We start from the raw sequence: 22,889 nt of genomic DNA on the forward strand, positions 1-22,889 counted from the left end.
ACGTGAATGGGAGCTTACCTGGGTATTAATGTAATGATACTATGAATGTGTAGTAAAGACGCAATGTTATTTATGTGTTTTTTATTGAAAATATATAACCAAAGTTTTTCCTATGGAAAATAGTATCTAACGAAATGAAATAATTTGTGTAAAATGTAGGTCTTATATATTAAGCATGTCATTTAATTGTTTGTTTGTTGTTGTGGTAAAAACTCCTCCAACTCAGAATCTTCAATTTCACACAGTCGAACCGAAATGTTGCTGTTGGATCCAATTTCTCCGACAGCGCATGGAAATAGGTATGCCTCCTCTGAATTTTCTGCAAAGGTCAAGAGACTTGTGATATTCTTAAAATATGTATAAGCATTTTCCGTGCTTACCACTTATCGTCCTTCTGGTTTTCATTTCCTTCCTAGAAATCGGCCCCTCGGTCATAGAGCTTTCCCCATCCGTCTCACTTGGAAAATGCATCGTCGGTAAATACGAATCAGGATGTCTTAAATATACTTTGCCTGTTGAATAGATCAGATATGGATATTTTAAGTAAGATGATTGTTGTTGCTTATATAATAAATATTTTCTATTTAATACAGGTTCATTATAAGATATAGAATGTTTATAAACGTTTTGACGCTTAACCTGAATCTATAAATAACCATTGGACTATTACTTATAATGAATAAAAAACTTACACGAATGACTAACTTTCGACGGTAAAGGCACTGATTGCATGAAATGAAGTAGTTAAATAGGTTAGTATACACAGATGTTATTTGTTAGAAAGTTCAAAGAAATAACAGACAGTCTTACAGGGGAAAGGTTTGTTATGTGATTTGAAATTGTGTGCAATACGTTTCACAGGCAATGCTTTTGAAATTATACAATGATGGCACTTAATAAACTTAAATTTTGTAACAGCCAATTAAATAAAACTGCTTATTTTAAACATAAACATAAAAACTTATAGTGATAATAATGGTATCAATTGTTTTTTTTTTAATTTCCTAAATGGTATTTACATTTCTTCGGGTATATTAACGAAGTCAATTACCTGTATTTGATTTATAGTCTTCATTCTCGATTTTATTAAAAGAACTCAGTCTTGAAAGCGGCTGATTACTTGATCTCGGCAACATAAACGGCTCCAAACAGCTCTCTGCCTCCGAGTCCAAATACTCCGATCCGATATCCTCATTCAACGCGGCTATATCCCTCGTCGGATCAACATCGCCGTCTTCCCCTATTGATTGTGAAGTTAAATATTGTTCGGACATATGAATTCGTTTCTCAGTGTTGTACTTACTGTGCACGAAAAAGGCTTTCTTCGACTTGGACTCGTTGCTATCGTTGCTGTGTAAGCTCGACGAGTCAGCAATTTCTGCTCCAGGAACTTCGGTTATATCTGGCAAGGGATTATGGCTTTTGCGAACCCAGTCGGAACAGTCCCAATGATATTGACCATTGGCAAGAGCTGAATAATCAACGAAATTCGCACTGGAAGAGTGGCACACGTTGGGCATTTCAACTTGGATTAGTTTCCCAGTTGAATAGCGACTCACAGATGGTCCGAAATCTCGTTTAAGTTCTGAAATAAAGAACATGTTTATATTTGCTTTTAATAACTACTGGTAAGAGCCGTCTTCTTACCATTGTTCAGTTTATTTTCACTGAAGGTTCTTAAATGCATTTGCTCGCACCATTCTTGTTTGTAGGCATTATCTGCATCCGTGGAATGGCAAGAGTTTATGTTCACATGCTGTTTGTTTCGATTAACCTTCTGGTACTCGAATGGCACATTTTCCAGTTCATCGCCAGCCGAACCATAGCTACGCAAGATGTCCAAGTTATTTACAAAGTTCCTATTGCTTAGGAATAGGTTGTCATTTGGGGCTGCTGTGTAACTAATGGGCCGTTGGTTAACCTCCAAATTACTCAGCTTAACGTTTGGTTTGCAGTAATTATCCTTGTCCACCAGTGAGTTCAAATTTGCCTCCTTGTACGACGGCTTGTTCTTGTCCTTTTCTAGTCGGTTTCTTCGCTTTGAAGAGGAACTCCTCCGAAGAACCACGCAACAGAGGACACAGCTGATGATGACCAGTACCACAGCCACGCCGGAAATGATCCCGCTTATGTGCTCTATTGAAAAGTTCTTCAGCTTTGTAGAAATAGAGTTCGAATACAGGGGATCTCCGCAACTGGCTCCTGTGAGATAAGAAGGACAAATGCATCGGAAACTTCCAGGTTCATTAATGCAGGTCGCTCCATTGCCGCACGGCTGGTTCTCGCACTCATCCACATCGATCTCACAAGTGGGTCCAGTGTAGCCCCGACACATGCAGTGCGATATTCCATCGCCTTCCTCGCAAATGCCACCGTTTTTGCACGGGTTCGGAGTGCAAAACTTGCCGTACTCACACCTCTTTCCGGATAGGTGGATGGGACACGTGCAGCTGTAATTGTTGGGCCCGTGGTAATCGCATCTTCCGCCGAACAAGCAGGGTCCCGATGAGCAGGGGTCAAGATCGATCTCGCAATGCTTGCCGGAATATCTTGGCTGGCAGGCACATTCAAACACATCCGTGTCGAGTTCCTTGCAGATTCCACTATTGGCACATGGTTGAGACCCGCAAATACCCAGACGCACCAACACATTCGACGGATCACACTTGAACTCGACATTTGTAAAACGCTTCAATGCAGCAATGGTACTTCCGCCGGAAATGTACAATGGCAGCGACTCTTTGGCTATTTTGATGTTTGCCATGCAGCCGATGAAGCCGCGCTGAATATCTTCGTAGCCAATTATCGATGGATGTGGACGAACTTCGGCGCCCACAAAGATATCGTTCGACTGAATGTTCAGGATGCCATTTACACCCGGAGCACTGCCATGGGAGACGTGCTTGTTGTCCACCATTACTTTGGCACTATTGAGAGACCGCTCCAGACTGATTTGATGCCACTCCCCGTCAGAGATGTTGATGCTGGACACACTGATGACTCCCTCGCCAGAGCCCAAATCAAATCTGTACTGAACAGCTCCGTTTATAATCTCCAGAATGTTGTAGTCCACCTTGCCGCTGGCATACAGCAGCGTGCCAGTTTGCTGAACAGTTCTTATCTGCAGAGAGTAGGAGAACTCGTTTTCCAGCGTAAACTTCGCCTTTACCTTGTTGATCTTGTAGTGGGCATAGCTCTTTCCGCCAAAGGACACCGCAGTGAATAGACCCACGTCACAGGATTCATTGCTGCACTTCGAAGACTTCCTCTCACAGTATGTTCCTGAAAATCCCTTGGGACAGACACATTGGTAACCCAAAGTCGATCCAGATGGCATGCAGATCCTCTGCGGGGAACACGGATCCGTGGAGCAGGCGTTCACAGTCTCTTTGCAGTGCTTTCCATCGAATCCCGGTCGGCAGACACATGTATTCACCTGAACGTAAGATGGAGCAGCGAAGCTTATTACATCCGTAAAGGTGGTGGTAACGTTATTCTTTAGGATCTGTAAAACCTGTTTGCATTCCCCATGAACGCATTCATTTTTGTTACTTTGGCAGGTGGATGGCAGTACATCCTCCACCACCAGGTTGGTTTCGTTTTCAATCTCGTTCTTTTTGTCTACCAGTGTCTGCCGAATTTCATCACTGGTGAAGAATTCATCGGAGTCGGGTATAATTTGCTGCTTCCGCACTGCAAACACTACGTTCAAGTCAGAGCCAATGGACCTGGCTCGTCGATTACCCACAGAATGCTTTGACGCCTTTTGATGCTCCGATTGAAGGGTGATGAGAATTACATCCTTTTGGCGACATCGCATGATATTGCGAATGGAGCGCATAAACGTTTTCCTGTGACTCAGGAGAAACTCAGATGCTGAAATCCTACTGAACCGGATAACAACTGACTCTTTAAGCATGTCATTGGTTACCAGTTCCACGTTGATCCTGACCACAGAAAAGACATGGAATTTACCATCTGAAACGGACACATTCAGCTTATACAGACCAATATCTAGGTTGGATATGGCATAGATCTTTCCCGTGTTGTTGGAAATGTTGAACAGCTTTGAGTTCTGATACATGTCTTCGGGACCAGACACCAAACTGAAGTTCAATTCATCATACTTGTCCTGATCCGAGGCATGAACTTTGCCAATGAATGCGCCCGAAAAATCGTCCTCGAATGAATTTATTGTTACTTCTAGAGGTGTGACAATGGGCGGGTATTGACTTTCTTCAATTATTTTCACAACCACCCAGGCATCGGAATATAATGGAGGTGTCCCGTTGTCGAAAACTCGAACCTGAATCACGAATTCATCCTGCAGGTTGTGATTAAATCGCGAGGCTGTGCTCAAGGAACCATCTTGTTCCAGTCGGAATAGGCCACCCTCATTTCCAGACCTAATATCGAAGGTATATGGAGTGGTATTGGGTGATTCGTCTGCGTCTGATATTTTGAATGTTAGGAATATATAGCCTAGACGTCGGTTTTCTTGAAGTACAACACTGTAGTTGGCGCTGGAAAAGATGGGTGCATTATCGTTTGTGTCCAAAATGTTTATATTTATTGGCACACTGTTGCATCTTTGAGGATTTCCCTGATCACAGGCTTGAATTTCCAGAGTGTAGTGCGAAATAGTCTCACGATCTAAAGGCCGTGATACACTTATTGTTCCGTTTTTCGGCTCTATGGAAAACTGGCCTATGTTGTCGCCCTTTTCAATGTTGTAAGTCACAAGACCGTTTACATCAGAATCTTCGTCTGTGGCCTTGATGTCCAAAATCTTGGAACCGACGAAAATATCTTCGTTGACATTAATGCGGTACAGGTTTTGCAGAAACTTGGGGCTGTTGTCATTAATGTCCAAAATAGAGATGTTCACATAGGCATTGTTGCTAAGTGGTGGAGAGCCTCCATCAATAGCTTGAATGGTCAAGAAGTAAAACTTGGACATTTCATAGTCCAAGGTTGCATTTAGCACCAAGTCGCCTGTCGTCGAATCCATTTTGAACTTTCCCTGTTCGTTGCCACTCATTATGAAGTAGTGAATATCCGCATTTACCCCAATATCTATTGAAGTGGCATAAACTTTGCACACTTCTGTGCCATGTGTGGCGTTTTCTAGAATTTTGCACGAATACTGTCGCATACTAAACTCGGGTGGATTGTCATTAACGTCCAATATGTTCACAGCAACTGTTGCAATGGAATGTAATTTTGGAACGCCGCAGTCCTCCGCCTTCACTGTGAGATTAAACAATGAAATAGTTTCACGGTCGAGACTTTTGTCCAGCCTTATGATACCAGTCGATTTTGATATTTTGAAATAATCATGGTTTTCGCCCATCAGGGAGTATTTGATTTGTCTATTTAACCCAAAATCCTTATCCATCGCGTGCACTTTCGTGATCAACGTGTTTAGTTGTGCATCCTCGGGTACACTCACTCTATATTGCGCCATCGAGAAAATTGGCGTATTGTCATTAATGTCATTGACCGTGATGATTATTTCCGAGAAGCACTCTTGCGTAAAGTCCTTGCCATCCTGAACATGTGCTACTAACTTGTACTTGGGCGTTGTCTCCCGATCAAGTGCGCTTGCTACCTTTAGGATGCCACTTTCCTTTCCAATAGTAAAGTCGTCCGCACCTTTGCCCGAAAGATAGAAGCGAAGTTTGCTTTGAAAATCAAAATCAACCGCCTTGATTTCAACGAGCGTAGTTCCAATCGAGATTGATTCATTAGTGGAGATATGATAGCGGGGTTTTAGGCAGTAAGGCGTATTGTCGTTTATGTCATTTACATCTATTTCCACATTGGCTTTGGCAGTGAATTTTCCATCAGTTGCTATTATGCTTAAGTTGTAGAACATGATTTGTTCGCGATCTAATGGTTTGGCAATAAATAACTCTCCGCTCTTACCGATTTGGAACTGGGCTTGTTTGTCCCCAGAAGCGATAAAGAAGTCCATCTCCTGTTTTTCGATATCGGGATCAATTAGGAGTAAGTTGATTAAAACTGTGCCAGGCAGTGCATTTTCGAAAACCGCAAGCCTTTCGATAGGTAATTTAAATACTGGTGCGTTATCATTATAGTCTACAATTTTGATAGTTACAGGTACTTTTGCATCATGCTTTGGGTGGCCATTATCGGCAGCAATTACTTTAAAATTATACTCGGATTGAACTTCTCTATCCAAGGAGGTTAGCAATGTGATCCAGCCAGTGTAGATGTCAATGTCAAAAATATTTTGGATGTTTTCAGTATCACTTTCCAAGTAGTACCGAATGTCGCCATTTGGTCCGGTGTCCGCATCTGTTGCCGATACTTTGACCAAGGATATGACCTTTTCACTGTTTTCCGCAACACTGGCACTGTAGAATGTGTTGTCAAATTTAGGATAGTTATCATTTTCGTCCCTAACATCAATTAAAACGTCAGCGTAGGCGAAAAAAACCGGAACCGTGGAAGTTTCCGCCACTACAATCAACGTGTGCGACTCTTGTTGCTCCCTGTCCAATGTTTGCTGGAGGATCAGTTCACCACTATCGGATATCATGAAATGGTCCTGATCCGCTGCTATTGAGAATTTGAACGTATAGTTTCCAATCATATGTAGTTTTGTTAGCACGGTTCCTGGTGGCGTTGACTCTATGATCTTGAGTATAACCAAAGATTTCTCAATGAGGGGTGTACTGGCATCTGTTTCGATTATTTCGATAGACACTGGAACTTCCGAATGAAATTGAGGTTCCCCTCGATCGGAAGCACGAACGAAAAACTGATAGGAGTTAACTCCGTAAGATTCTGCATTCCTCTTAAAAGCAATATCGCCAGTTTTCTCGTTAATTTCAATCACCTCCTTCACTGCCTCATCGATGGACTTTTGAACAATTTGGTAATACACCGATCCATTATCACCAATATCGTCGTCTTTGGCTTTGACCTGTAAGTAAACAGTTTAAACTTCTTAAGTAGGGACTTCTTTAAATGGCAGACAATTTTTACCGTCAAGATAGTTCGGTTCGCTTCCGTTGTTGTGCTTACAACCATTTTGTATTCCTTTAATAGGAAGTAAGGAACGTTGTCGTTCACGTCCACTACAATAACCTTGAGTGAGGCAAATCCGAATTTACCGCCACCGTCGGACACCTTCAATAGCACCACGTACTCATCCTTTTTTTCACGGTCAAAAGTCACTTTAGAAGTAATTACACCCGTCGATTGGTCTATGAGAAAGATTTTTTTCATTTCCTCGGAAACTATTTCGTAGTTAAGACTTGCGTAGGTGCCAAAATCTCCATCCGATGCTTTTACCTAAAAATACCAATTATTATATTATTATTACACAATAACGTCTTGTGCCTTTCTAATAAAATACCATACCGTGATTATATTATGACCGTGTAACAAATTTTCAGGTACTTGAGCCTCATAAGTACTTTGATCAAATTGTGGACTGTATACGTTTTCTGGCATTAAGGATATTTTCAGCCGGGCATATGTCGTATGAACTCCATCGGAAACAGAAATATTCAAGACTGTGCTACTTTTATCAGTAAAATTTAACATGTTTTGAAGGGATATAACTCCTGTTAGTTTATCAATACTATAGGTTTGCAATTCGTTTCCATAAACAATTTTATACTCCAGAGAGTCCGTATCAGAAATATCCTTATCGTATGCCTTAGGTAGGGCAACAAATTGTCCACGAACAGCTGCGACTGATAGTTTGGTGAAGTACGACGGCTCTACAAAACATGGGGCATTATCGTTCAAGTCTTTTACTGAAATATAAAAATAATATATTTTCAATTAGTCTGTAAGAGGTGAGGTGAGACACAATTCTACCTGTTATAAATACATTTGATCGGGAACTTAATGATGGCGATCCATGGTCCTTAACGTTAACTACAACATGATGATATTTAATTTGTTCATAGTCCAATGGAGTCTTTAAATAGAGATTTCCGTCAGTGACGTCAATGTAAAATAGTTCTGAATTGTTTTGCCCATTGATGGACTCAATCTTCAAAATTTGTGTTCCAAACGAAGAATTTTCCGGAATGGTTATGTTGTACATATCACTCTCAATTTCTGGATAGCAATCGTTGACATCCAAAATGGAAACAGATAAAACGACTTCAGCATAAACACCAGAAAGACTATCTGTCGCTCGAATAGAAACATCGTGTGAGCTTATTTTCTCGTAATCCAATTCATTAACGACAAAAATTGAGCCTGAAATTAAATACAAGCTTAGATAATTTTGAAATGAAAAAGATAGCTGGATGAATTTACCTGTGTTGTAATCAATTTCAAACGATTGACTGTCTGAAGATATTGTGTAAATTAAACTCCTGCCCAAGGGACTTTCAGCTTCAATGGAAACGGAAAGCGCAGAGTACATTTCCACGTCTTCCTTGACGTTAACAGTGTAAAATTGTTTTTCAAAAACGGGCATCGAACGATCAATAACCTACAATAGAAATTGCAGTTTGTATTAAAAAGTCTAATTTTTCCAATTTTTTTCATTACCTTAACTTGTAGAGGAGCATCTGAAGAGCAAGGTGTTATGGCGCCATCATAAGCAGCAACTGTCAATTCATAGTTTCGATTATGACCTTCGACATGCTGCTTTATGGATAACTCTCCAGTTTTGCGGTCCAATTTGAACAACTCCCCATTTCCCTTCTTAAGTTCGTACCGGACCTCGCCATTTTCTGCACTATCCAAGTCAACAGCCTTAACCTGCATTATAATCGTTCCTTTTGGATCGTCAATTGAAACGGTGGCATAGTAGGGCATATTGACAAACAAGGGGCAGTTATCGTTCACATCCAAGACGGATATATCTATGAACGTTACTGCCCTGCGAACATTCGAATTCATGCCGTCGTATAACTCGGACTTTGCTTCCACAAACAGTGTGTACAAATCCTTTACTTCCCGATCGAAGATAACTCCAGTGGTTTTTAGGGCTCCCGAACTGATTCCAATATCAAACAATTGTGTTGGGTTCAGGATGCGGTACTCAACGTTTTCGTTCAGTGAGTTTCCAACCACATTCACCAATCCAATGGTGGCTACCTTTGTGTTATTTTCATATGCAGAAAATCTATACGATTCACGTTGGAATGAAAAATTTAAGTCGATGGCTGATAAAACCTTAATTTTAACTATTAAAATTGCAGAGAATATTCCGTCGGAGGCACGGACGTGCAAGGTATAGTCCCGATTATTTTCGTTATTTAGTAGTTCAAAATTTCTAAAAACAGAAGTTATGGTTTATGTTCCAAAAATAAATAATATAGCTATGTTTACCTTGTTGTAATTATTCCGGTGTATTTTTCGATCTGGAAACATTCATTGGCGTTCCCATCCACAATGTCAAACCTTAAAGTATCGTTATCAGCATCCTTTGCGCTAACTTGTCTAACAAACACATTTTCAAAAGTTGGAAGGAACAAAGTTACATTGAGTTCACGCTCATTAAATACTGGAGGACAATCGTTAACATTTATGACACGAATCGTCACATGTGCTGTTGTAGTGGAATGTAGTTTGGGCTTTCCCATATCACTAACCTAAAATATACAAAATTTAAAGACAAAATTCTAAAACTATTTAATGCTTTAATTACCGTAACGTCAAAAGTGTAACCAGCATTGGTTTCATAGTCCAGTTGTCGTAACAGCTCAATAGCGCCAGTTGTCGAATCTACTTTAAAAAATTTGTTTGCCAGATCGTCAATTATGTGGTATTCAACCATTCCGTTTACTCCGACATCCGCATCCTTGACTTGTAGTGTTAAATGACTAAAGTAAAAATATATTATTATTGATATCCTTAAAGTCCAATTACGAGCACTTACTCTTTTGATGAGTCGTATACTTTCAGAACGTAAGATCCAATTGCGGCAGATTCAGATAATTCTCCCACATATTCATTTTGAACGAAATATGGAATATTATCGTTAGCATCTAGGATATGTATAATTATATTTTGGCAGGATGACTCTGCTGCCATATTGGTTCCTTTAACAGTAAGGTTGAATACCCTGGGGTAACAAAAAATTTAATAAATATTACAATTTAAATTGTAATAAATTGTATTGCTTACTTGATGGATTCATAGTCGATATTTCCATTGATAACAATAACTCCAGTGGAGGGGTTAATGCGGAAGCTTTCGTGGATGTTTCCAGAAATAATATTAAAGAATATGGATGACGAAGACCGAGCGGTGACTTGAGTAACAAATGTTCCGATGGGTAGGTTTTCGAATATTTCTATTGCAATGTTGTTGGTTGAGAACCTCGGAGGATCGTTCTCGGACATGGTGACAATGATGTGCACAGGTATCTGCGATGACAAAGGTGGGTTTCCCAGATCTACGGCCTTTACTTGAAGCATGTACTCTTGAATCTTATTAATGTTTAAGTTGCCAGCCAATGTGATTACACCAAAAGTGGGGTCTATTTCAAATACACTACCCACGTTACCAGTGATAATAGAGTACTGGATCTCGGCATTGTGCCCACTATCTCGATCTATGGCCCTCACTTCGGCTAATTTAGAGCCAATAGCTGCGCTTTCGGGAACCTTACTTTGAATTATTTTAGCAGTAAATTCTGGATGATGGTCATTGTGGTCATGCACGTTTACAATGATCTTGGCATAGTTTCTTTTTCCAGGCGCTCCTTGATCTTTAACAAAAACGATGAGTATATGCTGTGCAGTCTTTTCAAAATCCAATCTCTGAGTGACAATAACATTTCCACTTATGGAATCGATTCGGAACAATGCCAGGGACGACGGATCCTGAGTTGCGTGTAGGTGATAGAATAGCTTTTTGTCCTCATCTCTGTCAGTGGCGTGAAGTTGCATGATAACTGATTCCTCCTCAATATTTTCTGATATATTGACATGATACACATCTTTAGCAAACTGAGGGGGGTTGTCATTAATATCGATCACTTGAACCAAGAGATTAGTAAACGTTGTAAATGTGCCATCCGTAACGCTAATAGTTAGATTATATGACTGTTTCGTCTCGTAGTCCAAATATTTTGAAAGTAAAATGTTTCCGTTATCTTGGCCAATGTAAAAGGTGTTGTCTTCATTGCCATCTATAAATGAATCAAATTTCAATAAGTATTCAAAATGTGGGTCATCTATTAAACTTACTGGAAATGTTGTACCACAGCTGGTCGTTGTCATCATCGACAGCCAATATTTGAGTGACCAAAAATCCTGGCTTGTCATTCTCTGTTAGATCCACGACATTTTCGGACGTCTTTCTGACTATCAACGGTGCATTTTGGGAATCAGGATTAACAGGAACTACAACTATATTAACTCTAGCAGTTTGACTTTTCTTAGGAATTCCGTTGTCCTCAGCCTTGATGTGAATTTCAAACTCATTATCGGAGTCCAATGGTTTTGCTATATGTATGTGGCCCCTTTGGCTGTCGATGCGAAATTTGTTTTTACCCTTTCCGGACTTAATTGAGTAGGTAATTCGCCCATTTTCCCCACTGTCGCTGTCGATAGCATGAACCTAAAAGCAATGATTTATGCAAAAATGTTCGGTAACATTGAAACTTAACATTAAAAGCATAGGGCATACCTGATAAATAGATTGATTGACAGCGGCTGAAGACGGAACTTGCACCTTGTAAACCCTTTGGTCAAACTCTGGGCCATTATCGTTAATATCGAGCACTGACACAACAATTCGCGATGTAGAGGATAGTACTGGAGATCCGTTATCTGATATAGCAACCTGAAAAAAAAGTTGCAGCTTTTTGATTTTACAACTACCGGAAAATGTTGGAGTCAACACACCTCCAAAATATGCTCCGCTTGATTTTCTCTGTCCAATTTGCGTTCTGTCGTTTTAATCAACCCTAAGAACAAGAACAGTGAATTAAATATATATCAATTAAATTTATATTTAAATGTTTGTACCTGTTTTCGAATCAATTTCAAAGTACCCGACCAGATTTCCAGAAACAATATTATATGTTATTGTCTTAGTGGGATCTATATCAGGATCGTATGCCTTCAAAGTAATGATCTCCACATTTTCCACACTTGCTTCCGTAACATTTACGTAGTACACTGGTTTGTCCGTAAGAGGAATGTTATCGTTTTCGTTTTCGACTTGTATGTAAACCTAATAATGAAGCGAATTTAAGTTTTCAGGACATCTTTAGATATATGTATTTGTATATACTTACTTCCGCACAATTGCTGAGGGGAACTATTGCGCAGTCCTGTGCACAGAGCGTCAACCAGTAAAAGTTTTTCGTCTCCGCATCGAGTTGGGACAAGGAAGTTATTGAACCTGCAATATATATTGGCAATAATCCGTTTGAGATGTCATACAAAGGGAATACAAACCTTGGTCGTTGACCGCAAAAATTCCCAGCCCATCGCCACCTGTGATTGAGTACGTGATTTTCGAGTTCAGGTCCACCGTGTCCATATCCCGAGCAGTGACATTCATTACAAACGTTCCCTTCGGCTTGTTCTCCTTTATCTTTCCCTCGTACACAAAGTCGTCGAATTCGGGAGCAAACCTGTTCTCGTTGACGTCAATGATCATTATTACTATGGACATGTCTGAAGTTAGCGAGGGATCTCCGCCATCGATGGCACTGACAATAAGATTGTGCACTTGTTTGTTCTCGTAGTCCAGATACCCTTGAGTCCTTATTGCACCAGTGTGCTTATCGATTCTGAATAGTTCCTTATCCTGGGTCTCCTCTTTCAGAGAGAATTGGATCTCGGCATTGGGTCCAATGTCTTCGTCCACCGCTTCGATTACGGCCAACACTGTTCCGCGGGGCAGATCTTCGCGCACCTTAAATATATACTCTTGCACTCCAAAAACCGGTGCGTTGTCGTTGACATCGTCGACAAGAACGTAAACCAGAGCCTCTGAAGAGAGCACGGGATTTCCACCATCCTTGGCCGTTATGTGAAGAGCATAAATATCCTGTTTCTCGCGATCCAGTGGTTTGTTCAGACGAATGCATCCCGTAGTTGCATTGACCGTGAAATCGCTGCACTCAACCGATAGGGCATATGTAACCTGAGCATTGATTCCGGAGTCTGCATCCGTGGCATGAAGGCAGTGTACCACAGTTCCAATCCTGGCACTCTCAGTCAGCCGGAAGGTCGCCAATGTCTTCTGAATAACCGGACGATTGTCGTTCACGTCGAGGATCGTTATTGGCAACATTTTTGATGTCGATTTCGTCGGGCTACCCAGATCGTAAACGGTGATGTTGAGGACATATTCATTTTGACGTTCTCTATCCAAGTATCCAATTATCTGCAGTTCACCGCGGTCGGGATCAATGCGAAAAACCGAATCGTAGTCCCCGTCTAAAATTGCAAATACCAACTTTCCGTTGTAGCCCAAATCGCGATCTTTGGCTTCTATCCAAGCAACTGTTTCACCCAATTGGACACTTTCGTTGATGGACAGCTCCTGAGGAAAGTTCACGAACTCTGGCCTATGCACATTTTGACCATATCGACTGGGTGTTAAAGATAGGTCACTGAAAACGGATGGCGACACACTTTTTACATTATTTTTTTCGGACAAGGACAATGTTTCCGCTAATCTCCTCGCCACGCCAGTTTCCCGACACTCAAAGGACCCATAGCCATGTAGTATACTGGAATCTCCACCCAAATCTTCTGGCATTAGATGTACATTTATGATCAAGTCATCGGAAAAGTGAGTGCCATCCGTGGCGGAAACTTTAAGAACACGATTTGTTAAGGATGTTTTCTTCAGATCGCAGGAAATAGACAGGGAGCCTGATGTGGGGTCCAAGTTAAAGCAGCCATCCTCGTTGCCATCGCTCAAGCGATAGGATATTATATCGCCTGCGTCAAAGTCAATAGCTGAGGTAACGAAAACTTCGGTACCCATCGGGGCCGATTTGGTCACTTTTCCATAGCAGTTCACTCGTTCAAACTGCGGTCGATTATCGTTAATATCCTTGACGACGATGGACAGTTTGATTTCCGTCTGTCTTCTGTACGGCAATCCCCAATCCGATGCACGTACTATCAGCTCATAGTTGCGCTTCATTGTTTCAAAGTCAAGGAGAGATGTGGTCTTAACTATACCGCTGAAGTGATCGATTTCAAATGGAACCGCATTTAGATTGGCAATACTATACGATATGTATGAATTTTCACCAGAATCTCTGTCTTTGGCAGTGAGTTTCACAACAAACGACCCAGCCAAGTTGTTTTCATTAATACTAATCACCTTATTGAGATTCTCAAAAATGGGATCATTGTCGTTCATATCCTGTACGCTGATTTTTACCTTGGCTGAAGATTGTTTTCTGGACCCAACATTTGCCTGATCAATGGCGGACACGGTTAAGGTGTAACTTGACTTCTTTTCGGCATCCAGCTGCTTCGCTGTGTACAACATGCCGGAATCGGGATTTATTCGAAATTCATCACCCTCATTTCCACCCACGATTTCCAAGTAAACCAATGCATTTTTGCCCAAATCTGGATCGCTCACCTTCAGCCTTATCACAGGCATGTTATAGGGGGCCGTTTCTGGAATCGATACTTCGTAAATCTCCTGCGTAAATATGGGTATGTTTTTGCTCTCGGGTTTGATTTGAATAGGAACGGATTTATAGGCGAATCTACGGGGAGTTCCCAGGTCCTCTGCCCGCAGGGTTAAGTTGTAAATGAAATGTTGCTGGCTTAAGTGAGCAATTTGATTTAGTTCGATGTAGTATTCGTCTTTGGTCTCCGCTGCCTTCAGAAGAAACGTACCATCCGGATTTCCATCGACGATTTCCAATCGCCCTATGTGGCCGTTTATCCCAGTGTCCTTGTCGTTTACTCGCACAATTCCATAAATCAAAGGGTTTGATGTTGGCGTCACGCTCGAAAAGGTTTTCGTGAAAATTTCTGGAGCGAAGAAGTTAACCTGTTTCACCGAAATACTGACCTTCGCCTTGCTGGCCTGGTGGTTCTGTTGGTTGACCCATGACCCCCGATCGTAGGCCACCACTGTGAGCTCGAAGTGCGAATTCTCCGCATACTGAAGCTGCTGCAGGAGAGTAATTTCGCCAGTGGTTGGATGGATAGCAAAGTATTCACTATCCATCAGGAGACTGTAGTAGATGTCCCCATTGATGCCGAGGTCAGCATCGTCTGCGGTGACCTTTAAAATACTTTGATATTTGGGCGTGTCCTCCGGAATAACTACAGTGTACTGGGTTGGGTAAAACAGCGGACTCAGGTCATTGCGATCCAGTACTTTGATGTGGATATTCGCCTCCGTTTCATAGCTTGATATATTTCTGTCGTGCAAATGTACAAGTGCCTTCACTCTTATAAGGTATTCCTCAGTTTTTTCTCTGTTTAGCACAACGTTATTTGTCCGAGTTCGAATCGCTAAGAAGGCAAAATCTCCGACAAGTTTCTCCTCGGCTTTGAACAGCTTCTCCTTATCACCACTAATTATCCTATACTTAACTTCTGCGTTCAAGCCAACTCTCAAGCCGGCCAGTCTTTCATGCAGTACTCCCTTGGCATAAGTCTTGCCCAGACTGTTTTCTGGTATGGTAACATTATATACACTATGGCTAAACCTATACAGATCTTGCAGTTGGTTTTCTAGTCTATATTCGAGGGTCGCTGTGTGCTTCTCATCGGCCTTGCTTTGTACAGAGGGGATCAACCATAGACTACACAGTAGTGAAATCCATTGGAATGTCGTGAAAGCTTTTTTTTTTACAGGAGTTACATATTTTTTAATCTTCATAGTAAACATATACTGCTCTTATTTCACATAATATCCTGCAAGGTAAACGAAATTGTAATAATTTGGTTAAATGAGGTTTTTTTTAAAATGTTTAATAATGGTTGTGGCTTTTAAAGCAAATATGTAAATTAAGTATCCTTCTTTATAGATCTAAATTTGAATCCGTGACTTAAGTTCAATTTTGAATTTACTGGGGGGGAATGTGTTTACTTTTTAATGTTTGCAATTAAACGAATCGTTCATCAGATATAGGCAACACATTGTAAATCACTCAATGCGATCCGAAATCAAATAAAAAGCTATTTAAAGCAACCAATTTTAAAAATGTTTGTAATGTAATTTTAAAAACGACCACATATGTTGATAAGGTTGAAAATTCCACCAAACGAGACGGGCATCTTGTCCGCAGTTTATTTAACAGAAATAAATGTGGCGTGGAAAGCATTCCAAACTGCGGACGAAATACAGATTATCAACAATAGTCGTCTATTAGGTAAACTGTTTAGCTTATAATTTTGGCAAATTAATGGCAGTGTTCCTCATTCTTACTATCTGACAATACTTTTGCATGGTACCTCATTTGAAGTTATGAGTATATTGTTGATAAACAAACAAAGCAAATTTAAAATAAGAAGGGAAAATAAACGTCTGTAAAAAGCTAACGCTATAAAATCTGTCATTTTGAAAATTTAATGTTCACATGAAATTTGCTTAAATTTTAATTTTCTTAAAGAAAATGTTTGCGCGTCAAAAACGTTGTAAAGGGCGCCTTCCGCAATCGATTTGACCCAGATTTTGTTTTAAAGGGGCACGACCACCTTATCAGCCTTATTTCTGATGTCATTTAATAATAGGGTTCTATAATTAGCTGTGTCTAAAATGCTTGATAATTAGTCAGCCTAAATCTATTTCATGCAACTGCTGTACCTGGATTGCAAAAAAAAACAGGTTTTTAAGGATAATACACTATTTATCGAACAAGACTGAAATTAAATTTACTAAAATTATATATCTATAACCTTTTAGTAACCTTTTATGACTTTTTTTATAAAAGTTGCAGATTAACGGGTGAATGACACGAAATTACCATTTTACACTTGTGTTATTTTTGAAATTTAATGATTTCTAAAATTTTGAACCCAGTCTACCCGTTCCACCGTCGTTTTCTGTAACTCAGAATAACTCATTATCAAGCAAATCTGGGTATTTCTGGAAGGTTTTTAAATTGTAAATTTTCATAAGGAACGGAAACTTCTCTAGAACTTGATATCCAACCCTTTCGGTACACACAAAGCTCCTTACTTGACACCTTTGCCAGATAAAAAAAACTAATAAACCAAATGTGTGAAAAGTAGAGCTTCATTTTCCCTATAAAACTGAATGAAAGAAGTGCTTGGAATTTTTTCCAGTTACCAAATTGTTGCTTACGAATTTAAAGAACCGTGAAGGCGACACTTTTGAATTGCATTTCCACTAGCATATCAGATCAGCATAATCACTTGACTGAAGAACCACTTGTTGGGAGTGGAAGTTCAGAGATTTTCGATTCATTGAAACGTGAAGATTGCGAAATTGGTGCGGCGCGTAGGTACAAAAATATGAGTAATAAGGCCCGTAGTACACACATATCATACATGAAAAGAAGTCATAACAGGTTAGCAAGCACAATGTGAATCACTGAGTAGTTCCAATTGCTATGTTTATTCGGAAGCTATGTCAGGAAACCCTTCGCAACTTGTCTGGTTTCTTATTCCAAAATCAGTCCACAAAGTCACACTATTACGATCACTAACTCCAGTTTTTACATAGGAGTGCAGCATTTACATAGGTATGCAGACGATGCATATGTACATCGCACATAAATCGTACATCGGTGTACAAAGATAACATGTGTCTCTTTTCCGTGGGCCTTATTTTCCGATAAGGTAAGTAAACACACGCACACACATCACTTCAAATCGCCGTCATAAACTCCGTGGGTATAGCACTAGCTAGTGGTTTGTAAGTTAAATACACAGAACTGCACAATTCTCGGTTGAAACTTCTTTTTGGAAAATGTTTGGCCCACATACTAACGCACTGAGTTACATATGTGTGTATATACCTTTATAATTTAGAGTGGATCCCACAACTTGCCTGGAACTAACTAAAAATCGACGTTTTCGCTGGTTACTCGTTAACTTCGAAGGCGATTATTTTTATCGGCTTATATTTTCATTCATCTCCGATTTTCAGAGCTCTAGACGCGGATTAAACACTCACATTAATTGGCAGCTGCATGTACATATGCACCATTAACTACGATCACCGATAACTCCGCCCGCTATTGCTCTCTCTTGAAAACGCCAAAATCGATTGCAAGAATCGAATACTACGAGACTGGATGACTCTCTGTGCAACCTATCGGTATGCAACCGATAACTTAAAGATCGATCATACTGCAAGGCGCGAACAGACATGAATTTAAAGGTGCTCCTATGCCTATTTTTCAAAACATTGCATCTTTAAAAATTTGTAATGATCGCCCACTTAATTAAAAAAATTCCCTAAACTACCTTTCAACAAGTGGTCAAACTAATAAATATTATGGAGTATCTGTATGTCTACCAGTTTTCTACCAATCAATTTGAAAAATTTAATTTCTTTTTTGTCTTGCCCTGTGCTCTTTGATTTAATGAAATAAAATTAATTAAATATGAAGCAAATACAAAAAAAGAAAATTTATTTGGTTTATATAAAAGAGGGTGAAATTATTTGTCAGTGCATTGCACTTAAACAAAAGAACTATGTTTGTTGTGCAACCTTACAAAATTAGTAGGAAGCCCTATTTTTGTTGGTTACCGACTGTTGTTTTTTTTTAGATAAAAGAAAATAAAAATCCACGGATTTCTTCCGCAGATCGCATCTAAAAAAATGTAGTAATTAGATTCTTCAAGGTGCAGCCTCTTTCTAGATTAATTATTAATATTTGGAATCTACTTTATTAAGTTGCTATAGCTTTTTTTTAAAAACATGGATTCCGAGAAGGAATTATCCTTGGCAATATTTTATCAAATAAGGTTGACTCCCCCCAAAAATATCACAAAAACACTAGGCAGTAAACCAAGAATGGTACCCTTAGTTTCCCATAATCCGCATTGCAATGGCTTCGCAATTTAAGAAATCTAAACCATCGCGGAAATTTCCTGTTCGGAAGTGTATGTTGTGGCTTATTCCATTGATATTTGGTTGATTATATTTGGTTTCTTTATTATCTGTATCACCACATGGGGGTTGCATAACCCCGATTCACTGTTACACTTATTTATAAAGCAATATTAATATGGATTACTGGCCGACTCGAACGTATTTGTGACACACAACACTAATACGTACATATTTCTGCATTTTGCAGATAAACATCAATAGCACTGGAAATGCGTGTGGGCGCTGAAACATTTATGGACTCGCATATCGTCGGCTAAACTCGAAGTCATATTAACTGAACAACGCGACTTTCGATTGAAACATACTTTTCCTTCATTCAATTGCAAGCTACCGACGACGCACACAGTTTACTGCGATTTAAACCAACTTAAACCGCAGTCAATGAGAACAGAAATTCAACTGATTCGACTTTTCGTCATCGCAACTATCCCGGCCATCGGAGGTCCTCTCGAGTTGGGTCATATCCTGCGGATGCAACATCGAACTGGAACTTCGAGCTCTTCCTAACCAGCTCGAGTTTGCTGCACCCCTATTTCCCCTGAAGATAACAGACACACCCTTCTGTTATTGTAAAAATATCCCAGCTTAAGTGCGGAGAATGTCTGGATGTTTACATGTTCTGAGCAATTATGGATATTATGGCTAAATATTTAGCGGGGCTAGGAAAACATTCTATTTCACAATTTGATGTAATTTGTTGAATTCTGCAGAACTTTATCTATTTAATGTTTATTATTATTAGTAACAATGTTTCAATAATATTTATCATATTTTATACTAAATACGGCCGTGTTATAATACGGTATTACTACGATAAAGGATTTTTCAAGCCGCGCCATCTGGTGGGATTTTCATGTAAATTTCCCTCGACCGTAAAATTAAAGTTATTACGATATAAAAATTACCAACTTCCTAAAGAACTATAAAATGACTGGTGCAATATCGATGTATATTTCCAGGTAAACAAGATTTTACAAGCAAGTACAGAATTTATAGGATTTATAAAAATTGTTTTGATATAAAACGTAATATTTTACAAATATTAATGGTACATCAGTTAATCCACTTTCGTTTTTTCCCTATTATTTCAGATAGAAGGGACTAAATAAGGCAAGGTTATTTAACAAACCCTTGTATTTTTGCTCATGGCCTTGCCCTGATTAGCATTTTACACGATTTTAGGGAAAATCTATTTTCCAAATTCCATTTACCCCACCAAATGCCATCGTGGGTGTTCAACAGAACTTTCGATGTTCTATATTTTCCGTTTAAATTGCTGGAAATGAAGTATTTTATAAATTATTGAAAAAACCAACTTATTTTTTGACACACTAAAATATTATACATACCAGTTGCCTGTACCCCACCATTTCGAATCAAACGAGAAAGCGAAAGGACCGGCTGTTGCAATTTGGTTTATGTGACTGCGAAAAGCGTCGCCAGCATTTCCTGAGTATTTGCCGAGGGAAAGCAGTTTGTATTCCTCTTTTGAGCCCCCAATAACAAAATGATCATATCTTGCATAAGCACTAACATTGTCGAAGTCGACAAGGGTGATATACAGTTCCATTCTTCGATTTGCCGTCATCCTATGTAATTTTTCAAGGCCAATCCAGAACTCGCCAGCCAAATCCCCACAGCCAGTCCTAAGATTTGAAACAATCTCGTCATCGAAACTGCCATCGATCCTACGCTGGATTACCATCCAACCACGACCGGCAGAAGGGATATCCTCGAATACTGAGGCAAAGGGTTCGAAATCAGGTAGTGTCACCAACTTAATTGAAGGCACCGTGGATGAGCTTAACAATACAAATTCATCGGTGTCGTTGGGATTGCCGATGTACTCAGTCAATATTTTTCCCATTTTCTCTAGCTTTTCGTTCTTCTCCTGTACTTTACCTTCCAATTTCATAATTTTTTGCTTCGACTCGTCAATTTTAAATTCTAGTATGGCGACTTCGGTTTCCTTTTCTTGCAGAATTTTTACAAATTTCCGTGTCTCGGAATCTAATTCAGCAATGCAATCATTCTTTTCTTGTAATTTTGCATTTAACTCCTTATTTTCATTTAAAAATTTATCATTAATTTCCGCTGGAGTACTTTTTTCTCTGTCGTTGTCCTTAATTGCAATCCTACTCAAGTCGAGAGCATTTTGCAAGCCAATTATTTCAGTCTGTAATTTCTGTATGGTCATATCTTTGGTTTGCGTTACTAAATCAATCGAAAATTGCAGGTTTTTAATAAAATCATCCTTATCCTTGACGGAATTTTCAAGCCTTTTCCTTTTGGGCCATTAGATTTATTTCAACCTCAGCCAACTTTCGCTGTAGTTCAGTTATTTGTCTTTCACATTTTGTCTTGCTTTTCAGCATTCCTTGTGCGCTTGGCCCCACAAATTCCATTTCCGAATCACTGCCGGTCTGAAATAACAAGACGTAATAAAAAGGCATTCGAATAATTAATAATTAATAATAAGGCGTAACCTATGAAACTACAGTTTGAAGAATATAAACATACTTAAATTATAATATTTCTACTTTTCTACCTTTTTCCTAATTTGATTCTGGTAACCCGATAATTTCATTTTTCTCATGATTATGATTATCAGTCATCGTGAAAACACATTTAACCAATCAGTAACACACAAACTATTTATTGTAAAACTTTTGCCTTGGCTATCTCGTTTATTAAAATCGGGAAATCCCCGTGATCCACCCCGCTTGCGTCGCCCGCATCACATCGGGTTGTGTTGACAAACTCACTCATACTCATACAAACCCGGCGCCTCTACGGTTCAAAATAACTAGTACTTTTTCATTGGTTCAAAAGAACTGCCGCTGTTTTAACGATGAGCTCGTAAGTAAAGTAAACTAAAACCTTAATTGTAACCATAAATAATAATAAGAATAATAATAAACAATAAATATTGAGAGACTTGTCCCAAAAGCGTATGTCGTGTTGTCTACAAGGCGCATACATTGCGTATATTGTTATTTACTAATTTTTCGATACTCCAATACAAAAATCACACTCATTTAGGTATTGTCTTGGCGCCTGTGTGCAGTGCACTGTGCACCGCACACTTCGCACACAGAGAACTACATACATATGTGCATATACTCTTGATTAGGATCGCATTCGTCAGTCCGTATGAGATCTCGTGAACTATAAAAGCTAAAAGTTCAGAGTTCTTATTTTACTTGCCAATTTCTAAAGATATGCCGAAAGAATTTTATAATGTTGCCCGTGCACTCCTCTAGCTAATTAACTAGCATCTGTTCGTCGAGAACCTCGACTCTTTCTCCTGCCTAATTATCATTACTCACCGAATTGTTCTCAGTGCTGGAGTGTGGGGAGGATCGCGACTTTTGCGAAAAGATGTTCTGGTGCTCAGGTTTCATGGCGCTCAGCTTATCAGCACTATGTTTTTTCGTATCTAAAAGCACTCCAAGAGGAATTTTCAATACGCCGTGCAAATGAAGTTATAAGTGTAAAGTTAGTGCCTATAACAAAGTACGCAAAACACAAATAATACGCGCTGATCTGTGCGAAACTCTTCAGCTTTCGATGTGACCAGCTATTGAGTGAGGGATTTTTACAGTGCGGCAAGAACTTGATATGGTGGGCGGTATTCCCTAAATTGAATTATAGGGCATCAAATTTGCAAAGGAGCTTGTGGATTTTCAACCCAATTTTTTAAAGACATTGTGGAACACCTTTGAAGTCAAACCGCTGTAGATATATTTATTTCCAAGATATACAACATTTTTAATAATTTTTTATTGTTGATAAACTTTCACACACTTTAACATACCCGGTTATATGAAAATATTTGACAACATTTAGGT

At 39.4% G+C, this 22,889-nt stretch overlaps 2 protein-coding genes and 1 long non-coding RNA gene across 6 annotated transcripts; 1 reads left to right on the top strand and 2 right to left on the bottom strand.

Moving 5' to 3' along the window:
- Window positions 1-66: 66 nt before the first annotated feature.
- LOC6534856 (fat-like cadherin-related tumor suppressor homolog) lies at window positions 67-19,414 on the bottom strand. 4 transcript variants are annotated; one of them, XM_015195386.3, is made up of 22 exons: window positions 19,207-19,414; window positions 12,414-15,866; window positions 12,251-12,357; window positions 11,979-12,186; window positions 11,856-11,917; window positions 11,638-11,793; window positions 11,196-11,568; window positions 10,129-11,137; window positions 9,881-10,066; window positions 9,650-9,824; window positions 9,331-9,593; window positions 8,545-9,274; window positions 8,308-8,485; window positions 7,858-8,247; window positions 7,393-7,793; window positions 7,015-7,323; window positions 1,648-6,952; window positions 1,304-1,585; window positions 1,052-1,240; window positions 693-722; window positions 381-512; window positions 67-319 (listed from the first exon to the last, which is right to left on the bottom strand). In XM_015195386.3, the coding sequence occupies exons 2-22, from the start codon at window positions 15,838-15,840 to the stop codon at window positions 183-185; spliced, it is 14,049 nt and encodes a 4,682-aa protein (XP_015050872.2). In that variant the 5' UTR covers window positions 15,841-15,866; window positions 19,207-19,414; the 3' UTR covers window positions 67-182. The 4 variants fall into 4 exon arrangements, with proteins under 4 accessions (XP_015050872.2, XP_015050875.2, XP_015050874.2 ...); XM_015195389.3 differs by lacking the exon at window positions 19,207-19,414 and adding an exon at window positions 17,936-18,098; XM_015195388.3 differs by lacking the exon at window positions 19,207-19,414 and adding an exon at window positions 17,968-18,096.
- Window positions 16,592-18,149, top strand: LOC120321599. Its single transcript, XR_005561306.1, has 2 exons — window positions 16,592-17,756; window positions 18,067-18,149. It is a non-coding gene; the product is annotated as an uncharacterized LOC120321599 (long non-coding RNA).
- A 552-nt stretch (window positions 19,415-19,966) lies between the features above and the next one.
- On the bottom strand, window positions 19,967-22,637 carry LOC26535670 (fibroleukin). The gene is given in 4 exon segments (XM_015195390.3): window positions 19,967-20,314; window positions 20,388-21,317; window positions 21,319-21,461; window positions 22,368-22,637. Coding segments are annotated over 4 exon segments (1,281 nt in total). The 5' UTR covers window positions 22,443-22,637; the 3' UTR covers window positions 19,967-20,181.
- Window positions 22,638-22,889: the final 252 nt, after the last annotated feature.

The sequence above is a fragment of the Drosophila yakuba genome, chromosome 3L (assembly GCF_016746365.2).
Source record: "Drosophila yakuba strain Tai18E2 chromosome 3L, Prin_Dyak_Tai18E2_2.1, whole genome shotgun sequence".
NCBI classification, from domain to species: Eukaryota; Metazoa; Arthropoda; class Insecta; order Diptera; family Drosophilidae; genus Drosophila; species Drosophila yakuba.

What these genes read in the sequence shown, in the direction of transcription:
- LOC6534856 (XM_015195386.3), bottom strand. Translation starts at nt 15,840, where the DNA reads ATGTTTACTATGAAGATTAAAAAATATGTAACTCCTGTAAAAAAAAAA. An exon ending in GCTGTGGTACAACATTTCCA is followed by an intron (nt 11,138 to 11,195) that starts GTAAGTTTAATA and finishes ATTCATTTATAG; the next exon opens with ATGGCAATGAAGACAACACC. An exon ending in ACCGGAATAATTACAACAAG is followed by an intron (nt 9,275 to 9,330) that starts GTAAACATAGCT and finishes TTCTGTTTTTAG; the next exon opens with AAATTTTGAACTACTAAATA.